Source organism: Tigriopus californicus, chromosome 9, assembly GCF_007210705.1.
Source record: "Tigriopus californicus strain San Diego chromosome 9, Tcal_SD_v2.1, whole genome shotgun sequence".
In the NCBI taxonomy this organism is placed as follows: Eukaryota; Metazoa; Arthropoda; class Copepoda; order Harpacticoida; family Harpacticidae; genus Tigriopus; species Tigriopus californicus.
In genome coordinates, this window is record NC_081448.1 from 8,179,950 (window position 1) to 8,204,373 (window position 24,424).

The window sequence follows — 24,424 nt, forward strand, 5'->3', positions numbered from 1 at the left end:
AACTTTCTTATGTTTTTGTACCCACACATGCTTAGTTAGTCACCTTACCATCATCAGGCAGCCAAATTTTCAGATTTTGCTTTTTGGGGGGTTTGTATACATCTTTGCTTTTTTTTGCGTGCCAAAATTTTGCCCGGTGTGCCTTCGTAGAGTTTGGTGTGCTGAAATATAGTTCAGTGTGTTTAAATAAAGTTTGGAGTGCCAAATTATTGTCGGCTTCCTTTTGCTCCTTACTTATCCGTGTGTCCGTTTTTATATCACCCCTTCTGAAAAAATTCCCCCGTCCTCCAAGAATTGCTTGAACATATTTTTTCATAAAATGGGACCATTCATTGAAAATCCTAAAACCATACCATAAATAATCCAACTATAGTCTACTGGAGATCATTAAACCTCTGACTTTTGGCCATCTCAGGACCTGAATCCTGTAATCCAAGATCTTTGCCCTCGGTTTGATCTGTTGTACAGGGATTTGCAGTTCTTGCAAGAAGCTCTGAATTCATCAATGGTTCAAGGATGGACACCAAAAGGCTCACCCATTTCCCTCGGCCTCTTACAGGTGTCCTGCAAGCCCTTAGTTTTGGTTCTGACATCAAGATTGTGCTCACTTGCATTTACAGACATTGTTTTGGTGATAACGGTGGGAGGGTTGCCAATCGTATTTAAGCTAAAGTCAAGTCATTTGCAGTGAAGCACTATAGAAATAGTATCACGAAGCTAACTCTGTACAAGTCGATTGTTCAGCCACATCTTGAATATACTTCAGCCATTTGGGCTCCAATGAGTTCAGCAGGTTTGCAAAAGGTCGATCAAGTCCAAAGATATTTCACTAGGAACATCAGAGGAATGAGAGAGCTCTCGTATTGGGAGAGACTAAAAATGTTGGGCCTGTACAGTGTTCAGAGAAGGTACGAAAGGTATCTCTGATGCTGAACGTTTGCAAAAGCATTCATGAGCTTTGTCCCAACCCAAGATTCAGGGCCAATGCTAGTGACCGTAGAGGCTTCATGTGCGTTTTGAGAGCACCTTCAAGCCCTCGAGAATCCAGGCTAGCTCCAAAAATGAGGTTCACCTCTCTTCTTGGCCTACTTTTCAATACAGTGAAGGCAATAACAAACCAAAATTCAAGTCATGATATTAGTCCAAAAAGCTTCCTACCGTTTCGAATATACTTTAGTTGAAATAGGAAACTTGAAAGTAACAAAAATGAGTTCAAAACCGCTTTTTCAGGCTTTGAAGTATTTTTTATGCATGTTGATGAGTGAAAATGCGTCACTTTATAAAGATGCAATGTTAGATCAACAGTTTCTTTCAGGAATAACTGACTTGGAACTGTAATCTGCACTCTGAAAAAATAGCTGTTAAGCCCAAAAAGTTCAAGTGAGCTTCTCGAAAAAGGGTCATGGCGTCATCTTCTTTTCCTACTTCACTGTCCCAATACAGCTGACGGAAACAACAAAAATAAGTATTTTAGGAGCTCACGGAGAAGAAAATTGCTCACCACAAAAAGAAATTGCCATACCAAAAGAATGATGTGGCGCAAGTAAATTAGTACACAAAATGTGGTCTTGGCACACCAAAAAAGTTGAGTTTAAAACCATTAAACCCAAACAAGACAAAAAAGCATTAGGATTTTGGGAAAATCGTCCTATGAACGGCGATAAAATCCATGAAAGTAAATGGAATGAGATGACATTAAGATCACATAAAAGGTCAAGGTCTGAGAAGACTAAAAATATGACTATAGCCTTAGTTTATGGATCATTTGGGGGAAATATTGTTGCTAAATTGGTGAAAAACATATGAATTTTCCGTAAAATATGCCAGGCCGTAAGTTAAGCCAAGTTTACTTATTGAGGGCCAGGTTTTGTTCAAAGCTATCAACATGACTTGATGATTTCAGTGATCTTCGAACCTAAATCAATTACATTCTAAAATTCAATTAATTAGAAGCACAAAAAATTCATTTCTGATGTAATTAATTACAATTATTTCATTTTGAGGTATAATTAATTACAATAACAATTGCTTCATTTTGAAATGTAATTTATTTCAATTGCGTTTAATTGTGTGGCATCTAGTTCTGCCCTAACAAGCTAAACCCCTTCTAATATTGAAGTACAAGAACAATGTTTATGTACATTAAGTTTTCTTCTCAATGCTCCCTGATTATTACTCTTTGAAGATAATTTTTCATAGAAAGCGTCACATAGCAATGACATTCAACGCAATTCAATAAACACTACTCGTATGATCTACTTCAGATACAATGTTCATTGTCGATGGTTAGTTGGCAACACTGTAGGACATGAGCGCAAATTCGGATGACCATTGAACGAAAATCCAATGTTCTTGAAAGATGCACACTTTTTTGTTATGGGGACCGAAATGTAATTGAAATTTGGAATTTAAATATCTCAAATGCGTCCTTTCAAGTGTAAAAAAAAAACACATTTATCTCTTTCTGAATGTAATTAATACAATTGCAACACAGGTCTGGAGATCTTGTCTCGATTTTTTTGTTTTTCATGGGCTTTTCTAACCGCTGCAGGGAATGTAATCCCCAGTACTATTAAAATGAAAGGTTATAATTCGTCAATTTAATACCTTTCAATCTTTAATGATATTTGGTCCACCAACGAATTTGAGTTGGTAGACCGAGCTAGTCCTTGAATGTAGGGATGATCTCGAATGCTACTTAATAATTTGTCCCCTTCTGACTTGAAAGATGCTCAATAAGGCCTACGTATTCCCTACGAATATTAGAAGGAAGGAAATTAAACAATGAAGGAGCCCGAGAGAGAAAAAAGGCAGACCTCATTGTTCGAACTAGCCTGGCTTCTCAAGGGCTTGAAGGTGCTCTAAAAATGCACGTCACTAGAATTGACTCTAAATCCTGAGTTGGGACAAAGCTCATGAACGCTTTTGAAAACGGACAGAACTAAGTACCTTCCGTACCTCTTGTGAATATTGTGCAATCCCAACCTTTCGAGGCTCTTCTAATACGAGAGCTCAATGCTCAATGTTCTTAGTAAAACATCTTTGGACTTGTTCGACCTTTTGCAAACCTACTGAACTCATTGGAGCCTAAATGGGCAAGGCATATTCAAGATACGGCTGAACAATCGACTTGTACAGAGTTACCATCGTGATACTATCTCTGGAACGTGCGATATATCCAAACCACATGTTTTAAAAGCTTTACCAACTTTCAACAGGATATGCTCATCGAACTTTCCATTACTTTGGAGGATTAAACCTAAATCCTGCATGGATAACACCTGCTGAATGCCCCTACCTTCACCATCTACTGGTGGGGTATTCAAAGGAGTTGAACCATAGGTCATTGAGCGGAATTTCATTCCATTCAGGGCCATATTACTCTCAGTAACCCAAGAGTAGACTCTATCTAGGTCCTTTCCAAGGCTACTGGAATCTTGGCCATTCCTAACAGAAACTAACCTTGTATCGTCATCATAAGAAGAGAGACTGGAAGTAATGCTAAGCTTTTGAAGTGGGGCAATAAATATTGTAAAAAGGAGAGGCCCTAGGATGGAACCCTGGAGAACACCTGACTTGACATCATGGATGTCACTAAGGAATCCCTCAACCTTAACAATTTGCTTCCTATCGTGAATGAAGCTTCTTATCCATTTGACAACCTTGCCTTGGATACCAATATCATGAAGTCTATTCAACAAAAGGCCATGATCATGCTCTATATGTTCAATCAGTTGGGTAACCGTGCTGACGATAATGATCTTGGCAGCTGCTAACCGAGGACAAAGTGCCTCTTGCTTGGATATAGTTTGCTCTTTTGAGAAAAACATTGTTTCACAATTTTAGTTTGTTTTAATCCTAGGATTCGGCTGATATCCTCCAATTCATTACAATTATGTGGCTTTGACATGTCCTCATTGAAAACGTTGACAACCAATGGTGGGATTTGGACCCATACCTCACCCTCTGAGAAGAAGAAGAAAAAAGTCAAATAATGCAAGTAGGACAAACCTCTGCTCGGGTTGTCAGCTGTGTATTTCTATTATATTTGATTGCAAATAAGCCATTAACTTTTTCTTGACAAGATAAATTAGATAAATATTGAAGGAACTTACTTAGCAAGTTTCAGCACGATTAGGTCTTTGGTTGACGAGTCACAGTCAATTGAGGTCATTTTGCCGTTCATGTACTATTGCTTGCTAAAACCACATGTTGGTTTCAGATCGTTACGAAATTTGGTGCCATATGTAGTTCTTTATTTCTACCCTTTTCCAGTCGACTTAGATATGGAAAACCATAGCATCTTTGCCGAAAACTGTCTTGTTTCCAATTGTGCTACATGCCACCCCTAAAAGCCCCGGCCAATAGACATAAGGCATAATTCAACGATATTTGGAGAAAAAAGACAAATCTGCCACTCCCTAAAGCTTAATACCAATGGACATTTTAAAGGCGATTTGAGGAAATAAAAGCCAGTGCAATCGACCAGGGCATCTCTTACAATCACCGAAATGAGATCATAAAAAATCAGGATTTTTACCAAACACCACAACTTCCTATTGTCAAAGGCTTCGATTTTCTCTTAATTTTAGCTAAAGTATGGAACAGAAGTCTCCATGAGATAGGTCAGGGAGATTCACATGAAAGAAAACTTCTCTAATCACTGCACCACACCTCCTCCCTTATAACGAGTTCTTCCAAAGGCGAGATTCGAACTTACATCCTCCGGGAGACTGTGTCGCCTAGGATACACCAGACCACTCAGCAATTGCATATATATGTCTTCTTTCCGAGCTTACTAGTCTTGGGTATTGAAATATCCTTTCAGAAAACATAAATTATATTTTGCTTGCAAAGGGCTTGTCTTGGATAGCAAAACCGTTTCTTCGCCTCAATTCTCCTCCTAATGTTAGATCCTAACCTTTTGTGCGACATCTACTCATTATGAACCTTAAGGAGTGCATGAGCCCATTGAATAGGAGGGAAATAGATCGAACAAACTTTCGGTTTTTCGGTACTGGTAGATTTTCGAAAAACCGAAAAAAGGATTTAAAAAAAGGGAAGTCTACTCTACATCCATGTATTCCGTCATTCTTCCTGAATAAGCCTTACCTGTAGTCTGAATTTTGGTCTGTATACTGCACCTGCACTGCGACCCTTGGTCATTCGTATGCAAATTGGATCGATATTATGTACAGCCATAATACAGGTGCTGACAAACAATCATTCATGGCTTTGAAAAATAATGGAGACGAATACTCTCGATTTTTACTTTCATTTGTTCATGAAAAGCGAACAACTGTAGTACAGCTTCGCGTGACCTATGAATATTAAAGAGCAGCAAATCATGCTGTAATATAAATACCAAATCAGAAAGCTTGGACTTGGCTAGCCATGGATCGAACCAGAATTCGCAATTTGGAAATTGGCTGCTCTACTAATACGGTACCTCAGCAAGCCTAGAGAGACAAGGATAAAGAGAGAAATGAAAGAAGTAACCATTTTTTTTCATTTACCGTACATTTCTCAGCTCTCGTCATTGAAGGAATTTGACTGGAACAAAAGAATGCGACTGCCAATATTCCGAAGGGATGTCGGGCCAAGGACATCACCTCCGGAGGGGTCAGGTTCCCAAGACTGTTGGACACAACCTTGCCAGCCTGATGGTGAGGGGCTCGTTTTCGCATAAAAATGCGTCCATGCATTGTTGGCATATTGAGGCACGCACTGGTATCGTTTGAGGAACTTGGTGAAAGTGGCATTGGCGGATTTGAGGGGGGATTGGGCGGAGTTGGGAAGCCAAAAAAGGTTTAGGCCATGAAGGAAAATTGGGATGATGTAATTCCAGAAGAGGGGAATAGCTATTGGACGTGGAGGGTTTTTGATGGGAAGGTTGTGGCATAAGTTCCAACCTTGACCCTGGCCTAGACTTTTGAATAGTTTGAGATGGTGGGTGAAGGAGAGTAGGGAGAAAATGGCGAAACCGACATAATCAAAATCAATGTCGATTTCATTCGGACTATTGTGAATATGGAAAGAGGTGGGAGGCAAAGGACCTTGATGGAATACCATGGCCTTCGTCTTGATGGTGTTGACTTGAAGGCTGTTCTCTTTGCAATAGCCGTGGAGCGCATTGATTGGCATTTTGCAAGTCCACGGCTGAATCAGCCAAGAGAACCAGGTCGTCTGCGTATTGTAGATGTTGCACTGGAAAAAGGTTCATGGTGGGGGCCATGGTGATTGAAGGCTTCGGGGATGTCAGATACATTATGTATCGAGGAATTGAACGTGGAATTCAAACATGTTCGACCTGAATTCAACCAAATTCCAGGGGTCAAAAGCAAGCTTGTTGTATGAAACAAAAACGTCTGTTTCCTCGTTCTTGATGCATTGCATCTTGGATCATGGCAAGTTTCCATCCTCTCTAAAGCCAGATCACATTGCTTCAATTTTAAAAGGTTGAAATAAGTCGCTCTCTAGTAACTGTACGCCCATTTCTTTCACTATGAATATTATGAAAGTTTTTGAGAAGATCACGAAGTTCAAACTTGAACAATTTCTTGAACTACTTGTAGCAGGGATGAGAAATCATTACAAGCCACTTTTGACCAGGTGGCAGAAAGTGGCAGAAATTCATTCAAAATCGAATTTTGCCAACTACAATATAACTTGGATGGGAAATTATAACAGGTCATTTTTGACCACGTGGCAGAAAATCGTGGTAGAATGTGGCAGAAATTCCCTCAAAGTCGAATTTTGATATCGCTGCCTTGTAGTCCTTTTGCCTACAGGGTTGTCCGGATATTTTGAGGCAAGAACAGCAAGTAAGAAGGGCGAAATACGGACAGTAAATAAAATTTGTCAAAATAGCGTTCGTTTTATATATTTCTTAGGTTACTAAAAGCTTTTTATAATATAATAATCTTTATTGCGACTCTTGGTTTTTCCACGTTTCGACCTTATTCCTATATGACAACCATAAGCATCTTCTCATCCAAGACGCTGAATTGTCGAGCCTGTTCATGTGAAACTTAGTGGGTTTAAACGTCGTTCAAAAAGTAACATAAGGGAGCAGAATGATCTTTGATCTTCTCTGTTCAGAATGGCACCATTTGAAGCGCAAATTCGATTAAGATTGGAATTGAAAGGTGGCCTGGCAATCCTTGGTCGTAAAGTTTTTTAATTCCATTTCAGGTTTTAAAAACCAATATGCACAGTTGCACGACAGTTTCTTGAAATACAGACTAATTTCAGAATCGAAAGGTCCAGTGAGAGTGTGTTCAACAAAGCAACAATGTAATTATAGCACGTTTCCAGAATCTTGGCCTAAAATATCTGGACAAGCCTGTAGTCAGCACGGGTTCCGAGCACATCTTAGCTCGGTTACCAAACTGATTGAGCATTTAGAGCATTGAGGGACTGGAAAGGCATGAGTCAGTTGATGTTGTCTATCTTGATTTTGCCAAGGCCGATCACGGTAGATCACGGCCTTTTGTTGAATAGACTTCATGACATTGGGATCCAAGACAAGGTTCTCAATTGGATAAGAAGCTTCATTCATAAGGTCGAGGGATCCCTTAGTGACATACATGATGTCAATGATGTCAAGTCAGGTGTTCCCCAGGGCTCCATCTTAGGGCCCATCCTTTTTGTAAAATTCGTTGCCCCGCTTCAAAAGCTTAGTATTACTGCCAGTCTCTCTTCTTATACTGACGATACAAAGTTAGTTTCTGGTAGGAATGGCCAAGATTCCACTAGCCTTGCAAAGGACCTAGAAATAATCTATTCTTGGGTTACTAAGAGTAATATGGCCCTAAACGGAATGAAATTCCGCTCAATGACCTTCGGGTCAACTCCTTTGAACACTCCACTCTTAGACAACGGAGGTAGAGATATTGAGCAGGTCTCATCCGTGAATTAGGATATAGGTTTTGTACTAGTCCATTGTTCAGTCACATACTATAAATGCTTCTCCTATTTTGGCTCTAGTCAATCCAACAGGTTTTTAAATGGTCAAACAAGCCTAAAGATGCATATTAGAAACACAGTAGGATACACTTTTTTATTCTTTTTAGATTAAAATATTTCTTTTCTCAGACAAATTTCCAATTGAGCCCACGACACCTAGGGAGAGGATTCTTGCCTTGTTCTCGCTGCCTCTTAGACCGCTCGGCTACACCAGCTCCTTGATACATTTTTTGGCATAATATAAAAAATAATAATGGTTTTGGGGTCCTCAGAAGAACTCCTTGTTTTAATCCATTTTGATGGCTTAAATGTTTGCAACTTTCTTTGTTGTCAAAGGTCATGTGGACGAGACCGTGATGGCTGTAGAGCAGTAGGTTAATGCGAGAACAAGTTGTGCTCGGGTCATGCTTTTTAGTTTGGTTTGGTTTTTCACCGCTACAGGAAATGCAATCCCAACGACTGTTAAAAAGAAAGGTCTCGTCTATGTTTTTACGAGTTGATCTGTATATGATTTTTGGTCTAGTAACAAATTTGAGTTGACAGACCGAGCTAGTCCTTGAATGTAGGGTTGACCTGAAATGTTACTTAACAATTTGTCCAAGTCTGACTTAAAAGATGCTACCACACCAACAAGGCCCACGTATTCCCTCCGAATATTAGAGGGAAGCAAATTAAACATTTGAAGGAGCCCGAGAAAGAAGAGAGTTGGACTTCATTGTTTTAACTAGCCTGGATTCTTGAGGGCTTGAAGGTGCTCTCAAAACTCACATTAAGGTTCTACGGTCAACAGAATTGACTCTAAATCCTGGGTTGGGACACCGCTCATGGATACTTTTGAAGACGTACAGTATCAGATACCTTTCGTACCTTCTCTGAACACTGTACAGTCCCAACATTTTTAGTCTCTCCCAATACGAGAGCTCTCTCATTCCTCTGATGTTCCTAGTGAAATATCTTTGGACTTGATCGACCTTTTGCAAACCTGCTGAACTCATTGGAGCCCAAATGGCTGAAGTATATTCAAGATGAGGCTAGACAATCGATTTGTAAAGATTTAGTATCGTAATACTATCTGTGGACTTAAGTGTCCGATGAATCCAAGCACACATTGAAAAAGCTTTCCCCACTTTCAACAGAGTATGTTCATCGAACTTTCCATTTTGATCTCAGGTCTCTCCTCCCCTTTATCCGTCTACGCGTCCCTACGGCGTTCCTGCATCTTTGTATTTGTATCTCAGAATGGTTACCACATTATGCATGACAACAAATAAAAAGTAGATACATGTAGAGCCCCTATGACTACTATAGTGGGTCTAGGTACATGAAAATAATGATATCTTAAGGTAAGGTGTGGTATTTTAGAGCATATTCTCAAGTTTCTGTATCTGTTTGTCCGTAACAAAATATCTAGGCATTAATTACACTATTTTAACCTAACCTTTAACCTATATTAGACCAATATGTAAAATTATGTATGTTTTTCAAATGTGTTTTTACAATTATATAAAAAATATAACTAATAATAATGACGGTATGGAATAACTGCGTTTAGGAAAATGAGACTGTCTCATGTGTACTCTCAGCGATTTGTTACACTTATTGGAGCCAACACAAAAACTGAAACGCTGTTTTCTGTTTAAACTTTTTTGTTGGAGGTTCTAGAGTCGGAGGGGTGAACAATCGGCCATCGCATCCGTATCCGTATCAGTATGATTCTCCGTGTGTTGGTGTGATTAGCTTCTAAAAGGTTCCTATGGAGAAAAGTTGGGAAGGGGTGGTATTTAACCAGAGAACTGTTTCACTCTAGAATACTCTACTAACCACTTCACCACATCTTCTCCCCTATGTTTACTTCCGGCACCGGGATTTCAATCCACGGCACTTGGGGAGAAAATTCTTGCCTTGTGCGTGCTGCCTCTGAGGCAGCTTAGCTACACTAGCCCCTTATTCGTTCACTGAAATGTCAATCCATAATCTAGAATTAAGCCATCTAAGAGTAGGCTCCTTGACAACTCTCAGTGGCAATTTATTACCTTTGTCCTTCTACAATATCATCTACAGTATCTTCCGTGTCAAAAAGAGCTTATTTTGATGTGTTTTCCGGTTTTTACTTTGTTATCGTAGACCAGCAACAAGAACAATTGGACTTTAAAACCTCATCATATCATGGTCAAGTTTCAGTGTGCCCGAAGTATATGACAAAAAGGATCTAAAGCTCAAAGTGCTAATGTGGAAACTAATCCAAAATCGGCATTTTGCATGACAATAATTGCTATTTTATGGCTTCATGTATGGGCGAAAATTCAAAACTGCTCTTTGATTAAGAGTAACTCAGGAAAAAACATGAGCATTTCAAAAGGCAAGAATTAAGAACCTGAAGTTTTCAAGGTGCCTTTGCTTGGCCCTTTTAGTCTCACATCTCAGTTTCAGATGAGAGGTGCACAGAAGCTTGCTCCTGCTTTTTCACTTGAAGCGTAGCATCCTGGATTGGGCAAAGTTTCCATAATATCTGCAATTAGCCCATGTAGTTCAAATTTTTCTCCAAATCTGTGCTGACCAAATGGAATGACTCCGTGAACTTTGGACTCTGTACTTGGGCTGGAATGAATTTTTCAAGTTTACAGTAAGCTTCACGGTCTTCTCCAACACCTTTACAATATTTGAAGTAAGGGACAACGGCAAATGATTATTGCGTGGCAACATATCTCCGCTTTTAAAAGTTGGAACAATCAATTTAAAACGTAACTGTCGCCTGAAATGTGAGAAAAACATTGAGTTTCTTATGTAACCATTGAAAAACATTTTAATAGATTTGGCTACTTTTCTGATATATCGAGGCTCCACCATTTGTCATTACTTCCTGTCGTTGCTAAGTTGATAGGAAAAAAAGTTCTTTGGTTGTTTGAATCTTATCACAACTTGAGCAGGAACATTGAATACCTCTTTAAAATCAGCAAATGATAACTTTCAGGGAACAAGAATTTCATTATTAAGACTAGCGAATCCGTTTGGAACCAGATATTTTCTTTGAATTTGATGCCCATAGACTACTTCAGATTTTATCATAAAGGTTGCGTTAAATGAAACGGAACCGGTAAAAAGCACCTCTCTCATGGCCAGAATTGCCTCCTTTCTGATTGTGTTCATTTTGGAGATGTTGACTGTTGCGGAGTTTACTATGGTAAATCAAATTTAATCATTTTTTTGTAAAGCAGTGGTCGTTCGCTGTTTGTAAATTGTTTGAAAATGTCATCGTGCAAAACTGGTTGGAAGATTTCAAGTTTGCAAGGTTCATCAGACGGCTTTAAATATGCTTAATGTAAAGAGACCTTAACCCTGGGGGCTCAGTTATTCTTTTGGAAATTTGAGAGCATTGCAAAAATGGTACCTGTTTGATACCTGTCCTTGTTTGTTTGTTTTGATGTAAGTAAGGTTGTATATTTGTGCGTAAATCAATTTGATTTGATGTGATCAGTGCCACAAGTTGCTCCACTTAGGAAAATGGGAGCCTTTGCCCCACCCAGAATTTGAACACACTCTGAGCAACAGAAGATGGAATCAGAAAATATTTAGTCAACGCGAAAACATATCAAGCCCTAATTTACTAGAAAAAGATAATTGAATGTTTAGCTCTCCAAAATGGAATATCATTCAGCTCTCTGTGGTTGATCGTTCGTCAACAAATTTGATTAAGCCAAAAGGGCTTTCTTACGTATTTTCTACGATAATCTAAAGTGCATGACATTGCGAGAGTACACAGTCCCGTTGATGCTCTCTTTAAGAGATCAAATATAACATCCATTGCCCATGTGACTTGTCAGCCATGGCTTTGCTATCACTTGGACAAATCGCGTAGTTGATAGAATTGAAAATAAATAGTCCCAGTCTGAAGGTTTATTCTATGCAAATTATGCCTCAACTGGCTCGTAAAGCTTGTGTATGTAGTACAACTATGTATGTATGTATGTATGTACAGTTGGTCTCAACTCAATAAAAACGTTGGCTCCGTTGACTGGGAGAATCGTTGCTCGCTGAACAGATGGATGAACATACTTTGCTTTGCATCTCTCATGAGTTCTCTTGTGTTGGACTGAGTGCTCCCAATCAGTTTCAACCCTAATAAATGCCAAGTCGCCTGAAAGTTATGGCACTAGTTACATAAAGCCCTTACTACCGTAAAAGCCATTTCTTTGGGTATGAGTGAGCGTAAACGCGATCATCAGAGCCCGAACTCCATGCACGAGAAGGATCTCATTGGGAAAAGCATTGGCATCATAAAAAGCCGGCTCCTGCTTCTGCACATCCCGTCAAATTAGTGTGTTTCACCTTTTGATGATTTTGAAATAAGTTGTTAGTCAAATGACATGGTCAAGTCTTCGTTTTTGAGGTTGCTGAAAAACATCACTTTAGCTCTCCCTCCAATGTAGCAAATAAATTCTCATGCCTGAAACAGTGGAATATGCACGGGGATATTAGGGGCGAAAATTGATGCTTTAGAGAATCCATTCAACCCTGGACGTATTTCTACAAATGAGACTAACTCCAGATTGTTTCGAATTTGTAGTTCGATTTTCTGATTACTCGATTGACTGGGTCGAAATTCATGCCCCTTCAAAGGTCACTGAATAAGTCTACTGAAATGAATGAGATAATCCTCTTCTGGCACCTGAGAACAAGAGAAGGGCTTGTCCATTTATTTCATGTACGTAGAGTTTTGTTGTGACATTTGAGAGGACTAAACTTTTGATCCAGTTGTTCGATCAGGCTAAAAGTTAGAATATGTCCTTTTAGCGACCTGGAGTTCGTCTAATTTGAAGGAAAACGTTATGCATTCGCTCGTCGCTTCCAAAATGTTGATTCTAGACCTAAAAAACGTCTGACAACCATGGTCAAGGATACCTTCAACAGGAGGATTGGACATGGCAATTGGCGAAGCTAGGCCATTTTGTGATAACAATATTTCAGCTCCCCAAAAGTCACAAGGGATACTGCTATACATTATGAAAAAAGCGATTTAAAAGAAGAAAAAAAGCGTGTTTTTATGACAAAATGTTAAGTTGTCTTACTGTAAATGAAAAATCGAAAGTGTCTGGTTTATGTAGTAAAACGTCTAGAGCTTTTAGCATATAGTCTAGAGCTTTTACAGGCAATTATAAACGCAATAAAAGATGTGCAGTTTGGTCGCAAATGCCAGTACCTTACTGCCTGCTTCCATTTATGACTCGGTCAAAGAGCTGGGACAAAAAGAAAAATCGGCCTAGCTCCGCTGATGTCCACTCCTCTAGTTAAAGATCTCTCTGGCGAAACTAACCACATTTGGCAGAAGCTTGACTCGAAGTTTGGACTCGTTTAAGGGCACGTAAACTGGTGAATCTGTTGGCGAGTTTATTGATATTGGATCGTGTCTATTGGATACCTTTTCAGTGGTTACGTTAAGAGACCCTAATTGGACTAAACAAACGACTCGTAACCATTTGCCATGCTTTCCATTCTTTTGTTCATGTTTCTTTCTCTCCTTTGTTCGAAAACTTTGGGCCCAATGCTCCCTGTTCAAGTGTTTTTCGGTTGGTTTTGGCAGACATGCACAATTCTACATGTACCTTTATGTACCTACATGTATGTACAAGGTACCGAATGAGGAAATCATGGACCTGGATGCTCTCGTTAGAAAGCCTTGGTGGCTCGTCGATTTATCGATCCCTTCGCAAAAGCTGAGCGCCGGTTTTGAGGCTAGTTCGCCGGAGCTTTCCAGCCGGGAAGAGAGGCTCAGAGGCTCGGAAGCTCAGAGCCTCGGAGGGGGTATGGTACGCGTACTCATAGTGGCTGCAATAGTAGTAGTAGTTGTGGTAGTAGTAGTGGGATGGAGGCGCGCCTAGTTCTGTCCAAAGCTCGTTGGTCGGAGCCAGAGGGACAAGTGGCGATGGTGGTAGTCCTCGAAGACGAAGGCCTCACTCAAGGCCGCTCAGCTTCTTTGGCTTGCCAAGGACGACATCCAGAGAAGACGCGAAAGATAGACACTAGAGACAGAGAGAGGGCGTGTAAGTACGTCCCACTAAGCATTAGCTTGTGCGGATATAGAGACTTTCATATCAGGGTGAACCAAAAGAAGCCTCTCGTTGGTGGATTTGACTATTTTGACTAAAAAGTTGTTGAGTAAGTGGTTGGCACTTTATTTACAGCAGTGCCAGTTAACATAGAAAAAAAGCATGTAGAACCTACACCCATTAGTAACATGACATTCCTAGTTGAGAGTGGTGTTTTGATTTTCCTTCCAGTCGTTTTTCATAACTTTTGATTGTTTATTTGTCCATGGATCCATCTGCTATAATCAATTGCTAAACTTCGGGGAGATCAGTGTCATCAAAAGTGAATGGTAAAGATGAAAACTAAGTTTTCTTTTCGTTTTCTTGAGGTCTCCCTGATATGTGTAAGTAAGAAAAGGGGGATCGAGAGAGGAAGAGACGTCGAAGAAGTAGAAGAAGCAGAAGCAAAAGGAGAAGTAGTAGTTGTGGAACGGGTGAAACTGCTTTTGGCAGCCAATTCAAAATGGCAATCAAGAAGACCTATTCAAGCTGTATCCCATTTTGGAGTGTGTTGTAAGTTTATTCGTGGTCTTCTGACTACTGATGATTATTCGGTGACTTACTCCCAAGGAGCACTTGTTTCAAGGGTGAATGAGCCATAGTAAAATGTGCAGGTGATGTGCTCGGGTAGAGTTAATATGCTTGAAGAGAAACCTGTCTAGTGCTTCACAAGTGCTCCGGTTGGAATACGAAAGTTTACCCTTTTGGCTTCAAACTGGGATTGAGTGTGCCATTGCCAGATGACGGCGGATATTTTCACCACTTGTCACCTCATACTTTGAACGTTTCTCTTTCTCGCTCTCTCTAGATTGTTTGTCACGTTAGCATCAGATCGGGGAAATGCCAATGAAGGCAGTGATTTAGATAACCCATTGGAACTCGGAGACATCATGCCGCAGAACAGAAAACTCTATGACAAGATGCGTCCCCCAAAATATAAAGGTAAGAACGGCAAAATTACGAAGACAATTGAAACGAGAATCGACCCTGTCGATACTTGATACCGTTCGACTGTCATTGGCATTGCCAATAAATTGATTGATTTGTCATCTCTTTTTCCCGTCTGATTTGTTCACCATTGGATGCTGGTCGATCCACATGTTCATCGTAGGCAATGCCACGGAAGTCAACTTTCATGTGACGGTCATGAGCTTGGACACGATTGACGAAAGCTCCATGGTAGGTCTGGCTGAGCTAAAGCAATGCTTGCCATCATTGGCCCATTTTTAGTTAGATTGGCAGAGTGATAAATAGATCGACAGATAGATAGATAGATAGAGCTTGAAAGTCATCTGCTTCTCGGGCCATTTTCTAGACCTACACTTGCGACGTATTTTTCGCTCAAAGTTGGAAGGATAACCGTCTGAGACTGCCTGATAACATGACGTCCGAGTATCGACTCTTGCCTATCGAATGGCTCACCGAGATCTGGAGGCCCGATTCGTTCTTCAAGAATGCTAAAAGTGTCACCTTCCAGACCATGACCATCCCCAATCACTACATCTGGTTGTGGAAAGATAAAACCATTTTGTACATGGTCAAGTAAGCAATCAACTCGTAACCCGATGGCCTACTGAACTAGACCTATACCTATTGAACGTACTAGTGCAATGTGGTACAATGCAACGAACTCGCACATTATTCATTGGTCATGCCAAGATCGCTAAAATCGCTGTTCACGTTTTCTTTTCCCTAGGCTAACGCTGGTCCTATCATGTCCCATGCATTTCAATAATTATCCTCACGACACCCAGACGTGCAATTTGGAGATAGAGAGCAGTAAGATCCTATCCGATGAACTAAACAGACGTCCAGATGGACACACAGAACGAGACTGTTCACTCATGTGTTTTTTTCGACAGTTTCACACACCACAGACGACCTCATATTCATTTGGGATCCTCAAATTCCACTCGACGTGGATAAAGGCATTGAATTGCCCCAGCTGGAGCTAATTTCTACCAAAAATGATGACTGCACTACGGAATATTCCACAGGTACGTGACAATACATATTGCAGTATTGATGCTTTTGATATTGCGATCATTGAAGGCCTATTGGACTTGGGGAAAAAGGGCACGTAAAGTTCGGTAGTGCCATTGGTACTACTACATGAAATACATGTGCCTCGAAAGTTTGGAAGTTATGTGGGACCAAAGGAATCCGTTCGGATATTGGTTGGAAATGGGATATTTCTGGCGATTGAATGGCTCTGCCGTCGGCTGAGAGTTTTGAGTGCTTTCTCCCACGAATTTGTCCAGCCGTTGTTAGTCCCTCTGAGCATATTGGTTTTTAGCTCAAAGCTCAAACCAGTACAGCAGTTCCGATCCATTATCGGAACTCAAAGGAAACCACTTGACAAGTCACATATTACATGTGTCTGTCTCATCGAGCACTTCCAGACTGAAAGTAGTATCTAACAAGAAAAGCTCTATCTAGAAACGGATCCTTTTTGAATTTCTTGGAACTGAATACGGAAAAGTTCGAGCCAATAGGAAGAAAAACACCGGATCGGGTGCTTGTACACCCCTTGAATTCTCCGCTCGTTCAAAATTCCGTTTGAAATCGAATTCAAACATTGGAAATACTAAGGAAGTCTCTTTCTGCCATTGGGTCAATATTGGAGGGTTGGAACGGTCTGCCATATCCTATGAGTTCACCATATTGACAAAGCTCCAACTCCATCTGAGATCCCATCAATATTAATGTCTCAACACCGTGAATCTGGTACAGGGACAGATGGGAGAGCTACTACGCCATGCAGTAGAATCACTTGGATCACTTTCGGCTACGATACACGTACTATGTTATGCATGAATTGTGTCTGCTTCTCCCGTGTTTTACAGGCAAGTTCACTTGTTTGGAAGTGGTGTTCATGTTCAAGCGTCGGTTGGGCTATTACCTGTTCCACACCTATGTTCCCACGTGCTTGATCGTGATCATGTCGTGGATCTCGTTCTGGATCAAGCCTGAAGCGGTTCCAGCTCGTGTTACTCTGGGCGTGACGAGCCTTCTGACCCTTTCCACTCAACACGCCAACAGCCAAAAATCTCTTCCTCCAGTTTCATACATCAAAGTACGAGCTAATGATGAATTAGAATCATTTCCAGTGCGATCCCTTGCATCCTCACGCCCCCTTTTCCATGTCGCCCTTTCTTTAGGCCATTGATGTTTTCATGTCCGGATGCACAGTGTTCGTGTTCTTATCGCTAATGGAGTATGCCTTGGTGAATATTGTGATGGGAGATATAGCCGATATAGAGAAGAAGAAATCCATGGGCATCAGCAACCTCATTTTGGGAACACGGGGCATCCAGCTACCCAAGCGAGACCGAGAATTCCCTTGCGACGCCGATGGCAATGTAAGCTACGCACATACGTACACACACAGATAGACACACACACACACTCACTCACACACACACTCACTCACACACATACGAGTACGTACAGAGGCGCTGCGACCAGGAGTAGTCGTATGCAGACAGACTACTCTATTTGTGTGCTCTCCGGTACTCTCTCTGGAGCCCTAACGGATCTCTACTCGACGACTGTCGAGCCGCTCTACGTACATACGTTGTCATCTATTGATTTGCTCTCATCTTGTTCCATTAGGTTCAGTTATCCATGGTCAATGATCATCAACCTGATCGGCGATCGGAAAGGAAATATGGAGATGGCTTCCTCAAGGAAGGCGATCCGTTGGAAAACAACTATGATGTGACCTCGCATCTCCTGTCCTCCCAAGAGTGCGTTCATTCGCGCTCACGCTCTCGTTCCGGTGATATGATCTACGAAATCCCCAAAGAGCGGCATCACATGTCCACCAAGCAAATGGAGTCCGAGCTCGGCGTTAACGGAGATTCAACCTCTCATCACCATCATCCGAGTCGTCTGCTCCACCCCGCCGAACTTGGGCGTTACCCGTCGTCTGTCGGTGGTCCGATGACTCAGGCATCTAATCTGCCACCCCCTCCTCCTCCCCCGCCCATTAACAATCACTTGGCCACCGTGTCGAGTAATGTCCTCAGTCAGCAAGGAATCAAAAGCCTCGTCCACGACGTTCAAATGAAGAGGCAAAAAGAGATTCGCGATATGATGAAGAAAAAACGCGAAAAAGCCGTTTTGGTGGATCGGATCTCGCGGTGGTTGTTCCCTACCAGCTTCATCCTTCTCAACATTGTGTATTGGGCTCTTTTTGGGGATCATGACTTGTGGTGATGAAATAGTCGTCGTCGTCGTTGTTGTTGTTGTTGATGTACTAACAAGCAACTGGGTTTAGGATCGATCATTTTGAAATGTGAAGGAAAACGTCTACGGGATCAATTATGCTGGAGGAGTTGAATTTGATAACAAAAATAGCTTGCATTTGGTCCGTCATCAAGGCTGTAAAAGCTCTGGTATCAGCTGCTTTTTCGAGTCCAGCCAACCAACCATCAAGATAATGAAATTTGGGTTCTTTTTTTTTACCAAAATGGCGAGACAGAAAGAAGCAGGCAGGTTGGCATGCGAATTAGTCGACTTGAGAACCCGACCACTGATCGGATATGAACCCTCAAGATTGCAAGTCAAAGGATACCAAGGTGATTTTTTTGAAAGAAAACAAGAGATTATTAGAGCCAATACTTGCAAGTGCGCGTATTCTTCTTGCGATGGTTCGAACGATCAATTCGTTTCGACCCTTTCCATTTGCAAATAAGAGCTTGAGAGCCGATTGACCTCAAAACTGTGATGGGCAGCATGTTAGTTTCTTTTTCAAGTGTCTCTTTCAAGACATTTAAAGATGACATTGACGTCTGGGTATTCCTTTAGTGGCACGTTGGAAATATTTTTGTTATCAAATCAAAACCTCCGGTTGGATTATATCCAAACGAACAAACGTATGAAACCAATTTAATGAAAAAAAAACAAGGAGAGGACAAATTTGACTATTGAAAACAAAGCCTGTGGTTGTATATTTTTTCTAATAAAACTTACTTTGAGTCCACATGACCCCCAAGTGACTTGTGTACGTTGGATGTAGCATGTACTATGTGGTGGCTTAACAAAACGAGCCTTCAACAAAGATTGGCCCAAAGAACGGGCACAGCATGTACTACGGTACATAAGGATTGGTATGTGTATGTATGACATTGACAACATATGGCGTGAATTTGTAAGGGCGCATTTCATGAGTCCATTCACAAAAGAGGTAATGACAGAGCAGGTGGATGCGAGGATTTTTTGTAGTTTCGACCACTCCCACCTCCTTGGCCTCCGTGGCCTCCGTGGCCTCCGTGGCCTCCTTGCCCATTGATGTAGCTGGAATGCGCGTTCCTGCCATTGACACTTTCGTCGATTCCACACCCTCCGCCCCTTTGACCACCCCTCTCATTGGACAATCTTTTGCGCTTGAAGAAGCCAAATTGGTGAAGAATAAGACCTATGATGCAAACCACTACACAACCCGCCAAGACTGCGCAAACAAGGATCCAGGTGGGTATGGACCCCAAGGTAGATTGCAGCGGGTGTGACGGGTAACCTAGAATGTCCACTGTCACTTGGTCATTGTCTGAGCTCTGATGAGCCTTCACCTCTTTCGGTAGCACCAGGGTTCCCTGCACACGCAGACGAATGTGATCAAGGGTGGGGAAGTCGTCCACCAGCGTCGAGTTCCAAACTCGGGAGCGCATTTTCACGATCACGTCGGAGTTGGGCATCAATTGTTGCAATTGGCACCGAATCTCCATGCAGTGGATGAGCTCGTCGCTGTTGGAATGGCACTCCAGAGTGGGCACCGCCACGTGACGCCGCTGCAAACGCGACGAAGGCGGCAGTCCCAGGGCGTTGACAGACTTGGAATTATAGAAGCAAGATCCAGCGCCCCTTGGAATCAGCTCCGGCTCCTCGGTCAGGTACAACAGCCATTTCCCGGGCTTCTCCGGGAACGTGGGAATCAATTGGATTGGCCAATGAACGACCAACTCGAGAGAGCTCACTGGCCAAGGACCAGCGTTATTGATGTGAAATGTGTGCATCATCTTGGCACCAATGTCGTTGGTGGTTTTGATGGCCGATTCCCCGCGAATTGCGCCTCCGTACCAGAAGGTCTGGGGCTGAGCCGAAGCCTGAAGGGACAATTCGGATCTTTTGACGGTCTTCAAGTTGAGCGCGGCCCACCTTGTGCCTGGTGTGTCTTGGGCGGCCATATTTAGGGACGATGTCGAGATCGTGGCATTGAAGATGGCTAAATGTAGTGTGTCTTTCAAGGAGTGGGCTCCCACCCGGAAGAGAAGGGTGACGTTGTCTTGCTTCAGGGGCCCCCCAACTTCACAGTGGACTGAGCTCTGATCTTCTCGGTAGGAGCATTGAATATCGTTGTGGGGATCGGCCCGTCCAATAAAAGTGAAGGCTTCATCCACGACAAAATCAATCTTCGTCTCGTAAGCTGGTTCACCTCGGTTGCTCACGTCCAAGGCAAGCACCAGTTCCTTCATGGGAGAAACGCTCAGGACGTCGTCAGTGAAGAGCTCCTCGCGATTTTCGAGACGGAGAGCTAACTCGAGATCGGATTGACAAATGTTGTCGTCGCCGCAATGTTTGAGGAATGGAATAGTCAGAATCTTGTCGGTTTGTTTTGAGTTCAAAACGGGATAATGGTCGATATTTTGCGGCAGTCTCTGCTTGAGAAGCATCGGTTCGTCTTGTTGAAGCCAAAGGCTCAATTTAAACTTGAGCGGAATATTGAGATCGGATGTGTCTTCTTTCAGGAATGCCATTTCTTTGAAACAGCCGGACAAGCTCGAGCGACGGATTTCGAGTATTTTTCGAGACACGTGGCTCGGATAGTCGTCGGGATTAGGATTGCTGAAGTGAATACGAGATATTTTCCTCCCCCCGGTAAAGATCTCAGCTTCCACTTGAAACGCTAGATGAGCACTTTCAACGTTTTTAGGAAACTGTTTGATCTCAAAGCACGCCTCGATGGTGAAGCATCTGGCATTGTCGGATGAGCCCTCTTGAGACTCGGAGCATGTCATTAGTGAGGGCTCGAGCACTCTCGGATGCTCACCGAACCATGTGCGAATATCGATGACTGGCCTGCTCCGTACGATGTAAATGGCGTCACTCTCATAGGCGCCCACCACGATGTCCGAGTGGTTATTGTTGTCGAAATCCATCCCCCCAAACAAGGAATAACCAAACGATCCCACCACCACCGGCGGATTCGTCCCTATCAAGGGTAGTTCCTCAGCCGATATGATCTGATCGGCTAGACTGACAGGGGAGCTCTCCGTGTGCAAAAAGAACGATTCGGAGCCGAGGAAAACATAGATTTTCCCACGCCCATCATACGGGGCCCCAATCACGACGTCGGTGATCTGATCGTTATTGAGATCCCCCACATTGGCCACCGAGAATCCAAAGCGCGCTTCCACCTTGGGCATGACCAATTTCATGCGTTTCGAGTCTTTTACTAATCCCATGGGAGAGTTTTTGTACATATATACGGCCCCACCTGAGCCTTGGCGGTTCGAATAGAAGGGTGCACCCACCAGCAGGTCATCTAAGCCATCGGCATTCAAGTCTGCCGAGGCCAAAGAATAGCCAAAGCTGGAAGCGAATCCATCCCCAATGAGCTGCCTGTGAATGGGCATGATGTGTCCTTCGCATTTACTGAACAGAATCACTTTCCCTCCAATGGTTGCTCTGGGAGCGCCCGAGGCGTAAGTCTCATCTTGGCCACAATTGAGCGAGCGGGGCAGGAAATTTCCCGATGTGATGGACATGCCCATATAGGAGTATTTGTCCAAGGTGATGCCTTGCCCTTGGACCGGGGTATGGAACTGAGTCTTGTCGCGAAACAGAAAGTCATTGGCAATGCTCATGCTAAAGACGGTCCCACGCCAAGTGAAAGGACCGGGGCTCCCAATCAGGGCAAAATTGTCCTTGGTCAAGTAGGCACTTATGCCGGCTTGGCAGTAGCCCCACTCTTCATGGGCCCTGCAATGTGAGTGTATGAGGATGAGATGGACACATGAGACACAAAATGGATTGGACTGGACAAAACCGAGGTCGGGTGAAATTTCCAATGCTTTTGTCAGGCGTGTTTCATTTTTGTATAATTGTTGACTAAATTGTCATGGATAGCGCTGGCTGGGCCGAGGGTCGTATTTGGTACATATGGAGTGTGTTAACAAAGTGACCTGTTCTAATGACAAAGCTTACCTGGCTTTGGATCGTCGTTCACATGGATCCCAAGTAGCAGAATACTCCAAGTTTTGCTTAAGTGTCATACATCGACCCCGACCCCAACGATGGATCCGGCTCTTTTCAACGTAGCGATGGCCGCAAACAATTACAGACTCTCCTGAAAATGAGCGGAACGAAGAAGGATGAATTTCAGTCTTTTGATGCACGTTAAGGACATGTTAAGGACTTACCTGAACTTTGCGAATGGACCGTGGCACCGAACCATTCCTCTTCCATGGAATCAGATTGGTTGCCTCGTTTGCCAATGAGCACTTGATGGCAATCTCGATCCAAGTTAGTGTAGGGACAACTCCATAACGCCCCTCCGCCTTGGTCCAACGGGGCCCCCACTAACACTACATTCTGAATGGGTCTTCGATTGCTTGTGAATGGATGGCCAGTGACGGCCAACCCAAAATAGCTCCCATGGGAGCCCCTTTTAGCAATAGCAAGTCGAGGCTCCAGAGTAAAGGAATCGACCCCTCCGGCTGTAAGCAAGATGAGACCCATCCACCATGGTAACATGGCCGGTGATGAGGGGGGATCAGGTCCTCTTTAAAGAAAAGGCGAGGCCAAGAAGGCGGGGAAGCGATGGTCGATGGGGGACATGGGCACACACATACCACGGGTTTACCACTTTTGCGTTTCTTTGCGATATGAACCCAACACCTCGCCCAAATTGTTAGGTGGGCTCTAAACAAGCCTTTTCACTCTGCTGGTGGGCTGGTCTGGTAGTCCTCGTCCGTCCGTACCTCTCTTTCTCTCTCTCTATCTCCATCCACCTTCGTTCTTTCCTTCCTGCTCCTTCTTTCATCCATCTACCTGACATTTAGCAGCTCATCCGAACCTGCCGGATGGATCCGAGATGAGCCCCAAATGTGCTTTGGGAGTTGGGCCAGCACATTTTGGGTGAGCATTGTCCGTCCGTACGTCCGTACGTACGTACTTACCTATATGAAAACGGACGGACGGATGGACGAGAAGCTACGGATGTACGTACGTACAGTACTACAGGGTACGGTATATGGCGTACAGCATGCTGTCTCTACTCGCACCTACGTACATACTCAAAGTGCCTACTTGCTCTGACGGGACGAGAAGCACCAAAGCCAGGGAGGGGAAATGGTATCTGGTAGTAGCAGTGGTGGCGGCGGTGGTGATGGTGGTGGTGTTGGTGGTGGTGATTCAGCCTCCTACCTCATGTGGGTGAACAAACTCACTAATGAGAAAAGGGAAAAAAAAGAAAGAAAGAAAGAAAGAGAGAGAGAACCAACCCTCCTCAGTCAAGTTCAGAGTTCGCAAGCCTTCTCCGGTCGAGGCTCATAGAAGTCAGAAAACGAACTCCTCGCAATTAGGGATGCAAATAGTTTGACTAGCTAAAGAGGGGCTCTTCCAGTGACGGGACAAACAGACGGACGTGTACGGCTGCAGAAGACCCACTCTCTCGGAGGATGGACATGCTAGGCCAAGCTAGGCCAAGCTAGGCATCCATTACTGAGCGACATGTTCTACTACTTACCTTGGGTGGTGGGACTAGTAAGGAAGTAGGAGCCGTAAGGGTGCGATTAATGGGCTCGGTAGAGGGTCTCTCCCTATTCAAGAGCAAATCATTTCCGAAGGGACAAATACTCGGAATATGGAAAATGATGGAAAATAACACTCATAAATACAACATTGAATGAGCTTTATCCTACATATAAGACAGTAGAAGAGCTAATTTACTTGAACTCGCCATTGAATGATCATAATCTTATATACCTATAAGACAGGAGTAGTGTTAATTTACTTGAACTTGCCATTGAATGATGAAACCCATTTCATATCAATCAGAGCCATTCGTGCCCATCAGCTCAATGAATGAGATGGGTTCCTTGAAACCTTTTCATTGCAGAGGGATCATTGACAAAGTATGAAGCCCTTGTATCAATCGTTTTCCCAAGTTAATGGTTTTCTTAAGATTAAATATTTTAATCTTAGCTTAAAGTCTGAGAAGAAAACCCATGGATTTAACTATGGATTCGACGTAAGAGAATTCCGAATGCGGTGTTAGGATTGCTCAGCCTTTCCTATATTGTCTAAATTCCGAATGAGCATAAGCGTTCGGTCAAGGCATCCCATTTTTTCCCATGTTCTGTATAAAC

At 42.8% G+C, this 24,424-nt stretch overlaps 2 protein-coding genes across 2 annotated transcripts; one reads left to right on the plus strand and one right to left on the minus strand.

Moving 5' to 3' along the window:
* Positions 1–14,405: 14,405 nt before the first annotated feature.
* Positions 14,406–19,043, plus strand: LOC131886192 (glycine receptor subunit alpha-4-like). The gene is made up of 9 exons (XM_059234452.1): positions 14,406–14,564; positions 14,860–14,993; positions 15,163–15,230; positions 15,367–15,593; positions 15,748–15,830; positions 15,914–16,048; positions 16,898–17,127; positions 17,213–17,413; positions 17,667–19,043. Exons 1-9 carry the CDS (start codon positions 14,515–14,517, stop codon positions 18,270–18,272), a joined length of 1,734 nt encoding a protein of 577 aa, XP_059090435.1. The 5' UTR covers positions 14,406–14,514; the 3' UTR covers positions 18,273–19,043.
* LOC131886191 (integrin alpha-PS1-like) lies at positions 18,975–23,220 on the minus strand. Its single transcript, XM_059234451.1, has 3 exons — positions 22,475–23,220; positions 22,260–22,401; positions 18,975–22,034 (listed from the first exon to the last, which is right to left on the minus strand). Exons 1-3 carry the CDS (start codon positions 22,806–22,808, stop codon positions 19,232–19,234), a joined length of 3,279 nt encoding a protein of 1,092 aa, XP_059090434.1. The 5' UTR covers positions 22,809–23,220; the 3' UTR covers positions 18,975–19,231.
* Between the last annotated feature and the right edge of the window lie 1,204 nt (positions 23,221–24,424).

Coding starts and splice junctions, on each gene's coding strand:
- LOC131886192 (XM_059234452.1), top strand. CDS start 14,515: ATGGCAATCAAGAAGACCTATTCAAGCTGTATCCCATTTTGGAGTGTG. Junction 14,994..15,162: donor GCGTCCCCCAAAATATAAAG/GTAAGAACGGCA, acceptor TGTTCATCGTAG/GCAATGCCACGGAAGTCAAC. Junction 16,049..16,897: donor CACTACGGAATATTCCACAG/GTACGTGACAAT, acceptor CGTGTTTTACAG/GCAAGTTCACTTGTTTGGAA.
- LOC131886191 (XM_059234451.1), bottom strand. CDS start 22,808: ATGTTACCATGGTGGATGGGTCTCATCTTGCTTACAGCCGGAGGGGTC. Junction 22,402..22,474: donor GGTCCATTCGCAAAGTTCAG/GTAAGTCCTTAA, acceptor GCTCATTTTCAG/GAGAGTCTGTAATTGTTTGC. Junction 22,035..22,259: donor GAACGACGATCCAAAGCCAG/GTAAGCTTTGTC, acceptor CTCACATTGCAG/GGCCCATGAAGAGTGGGGCT.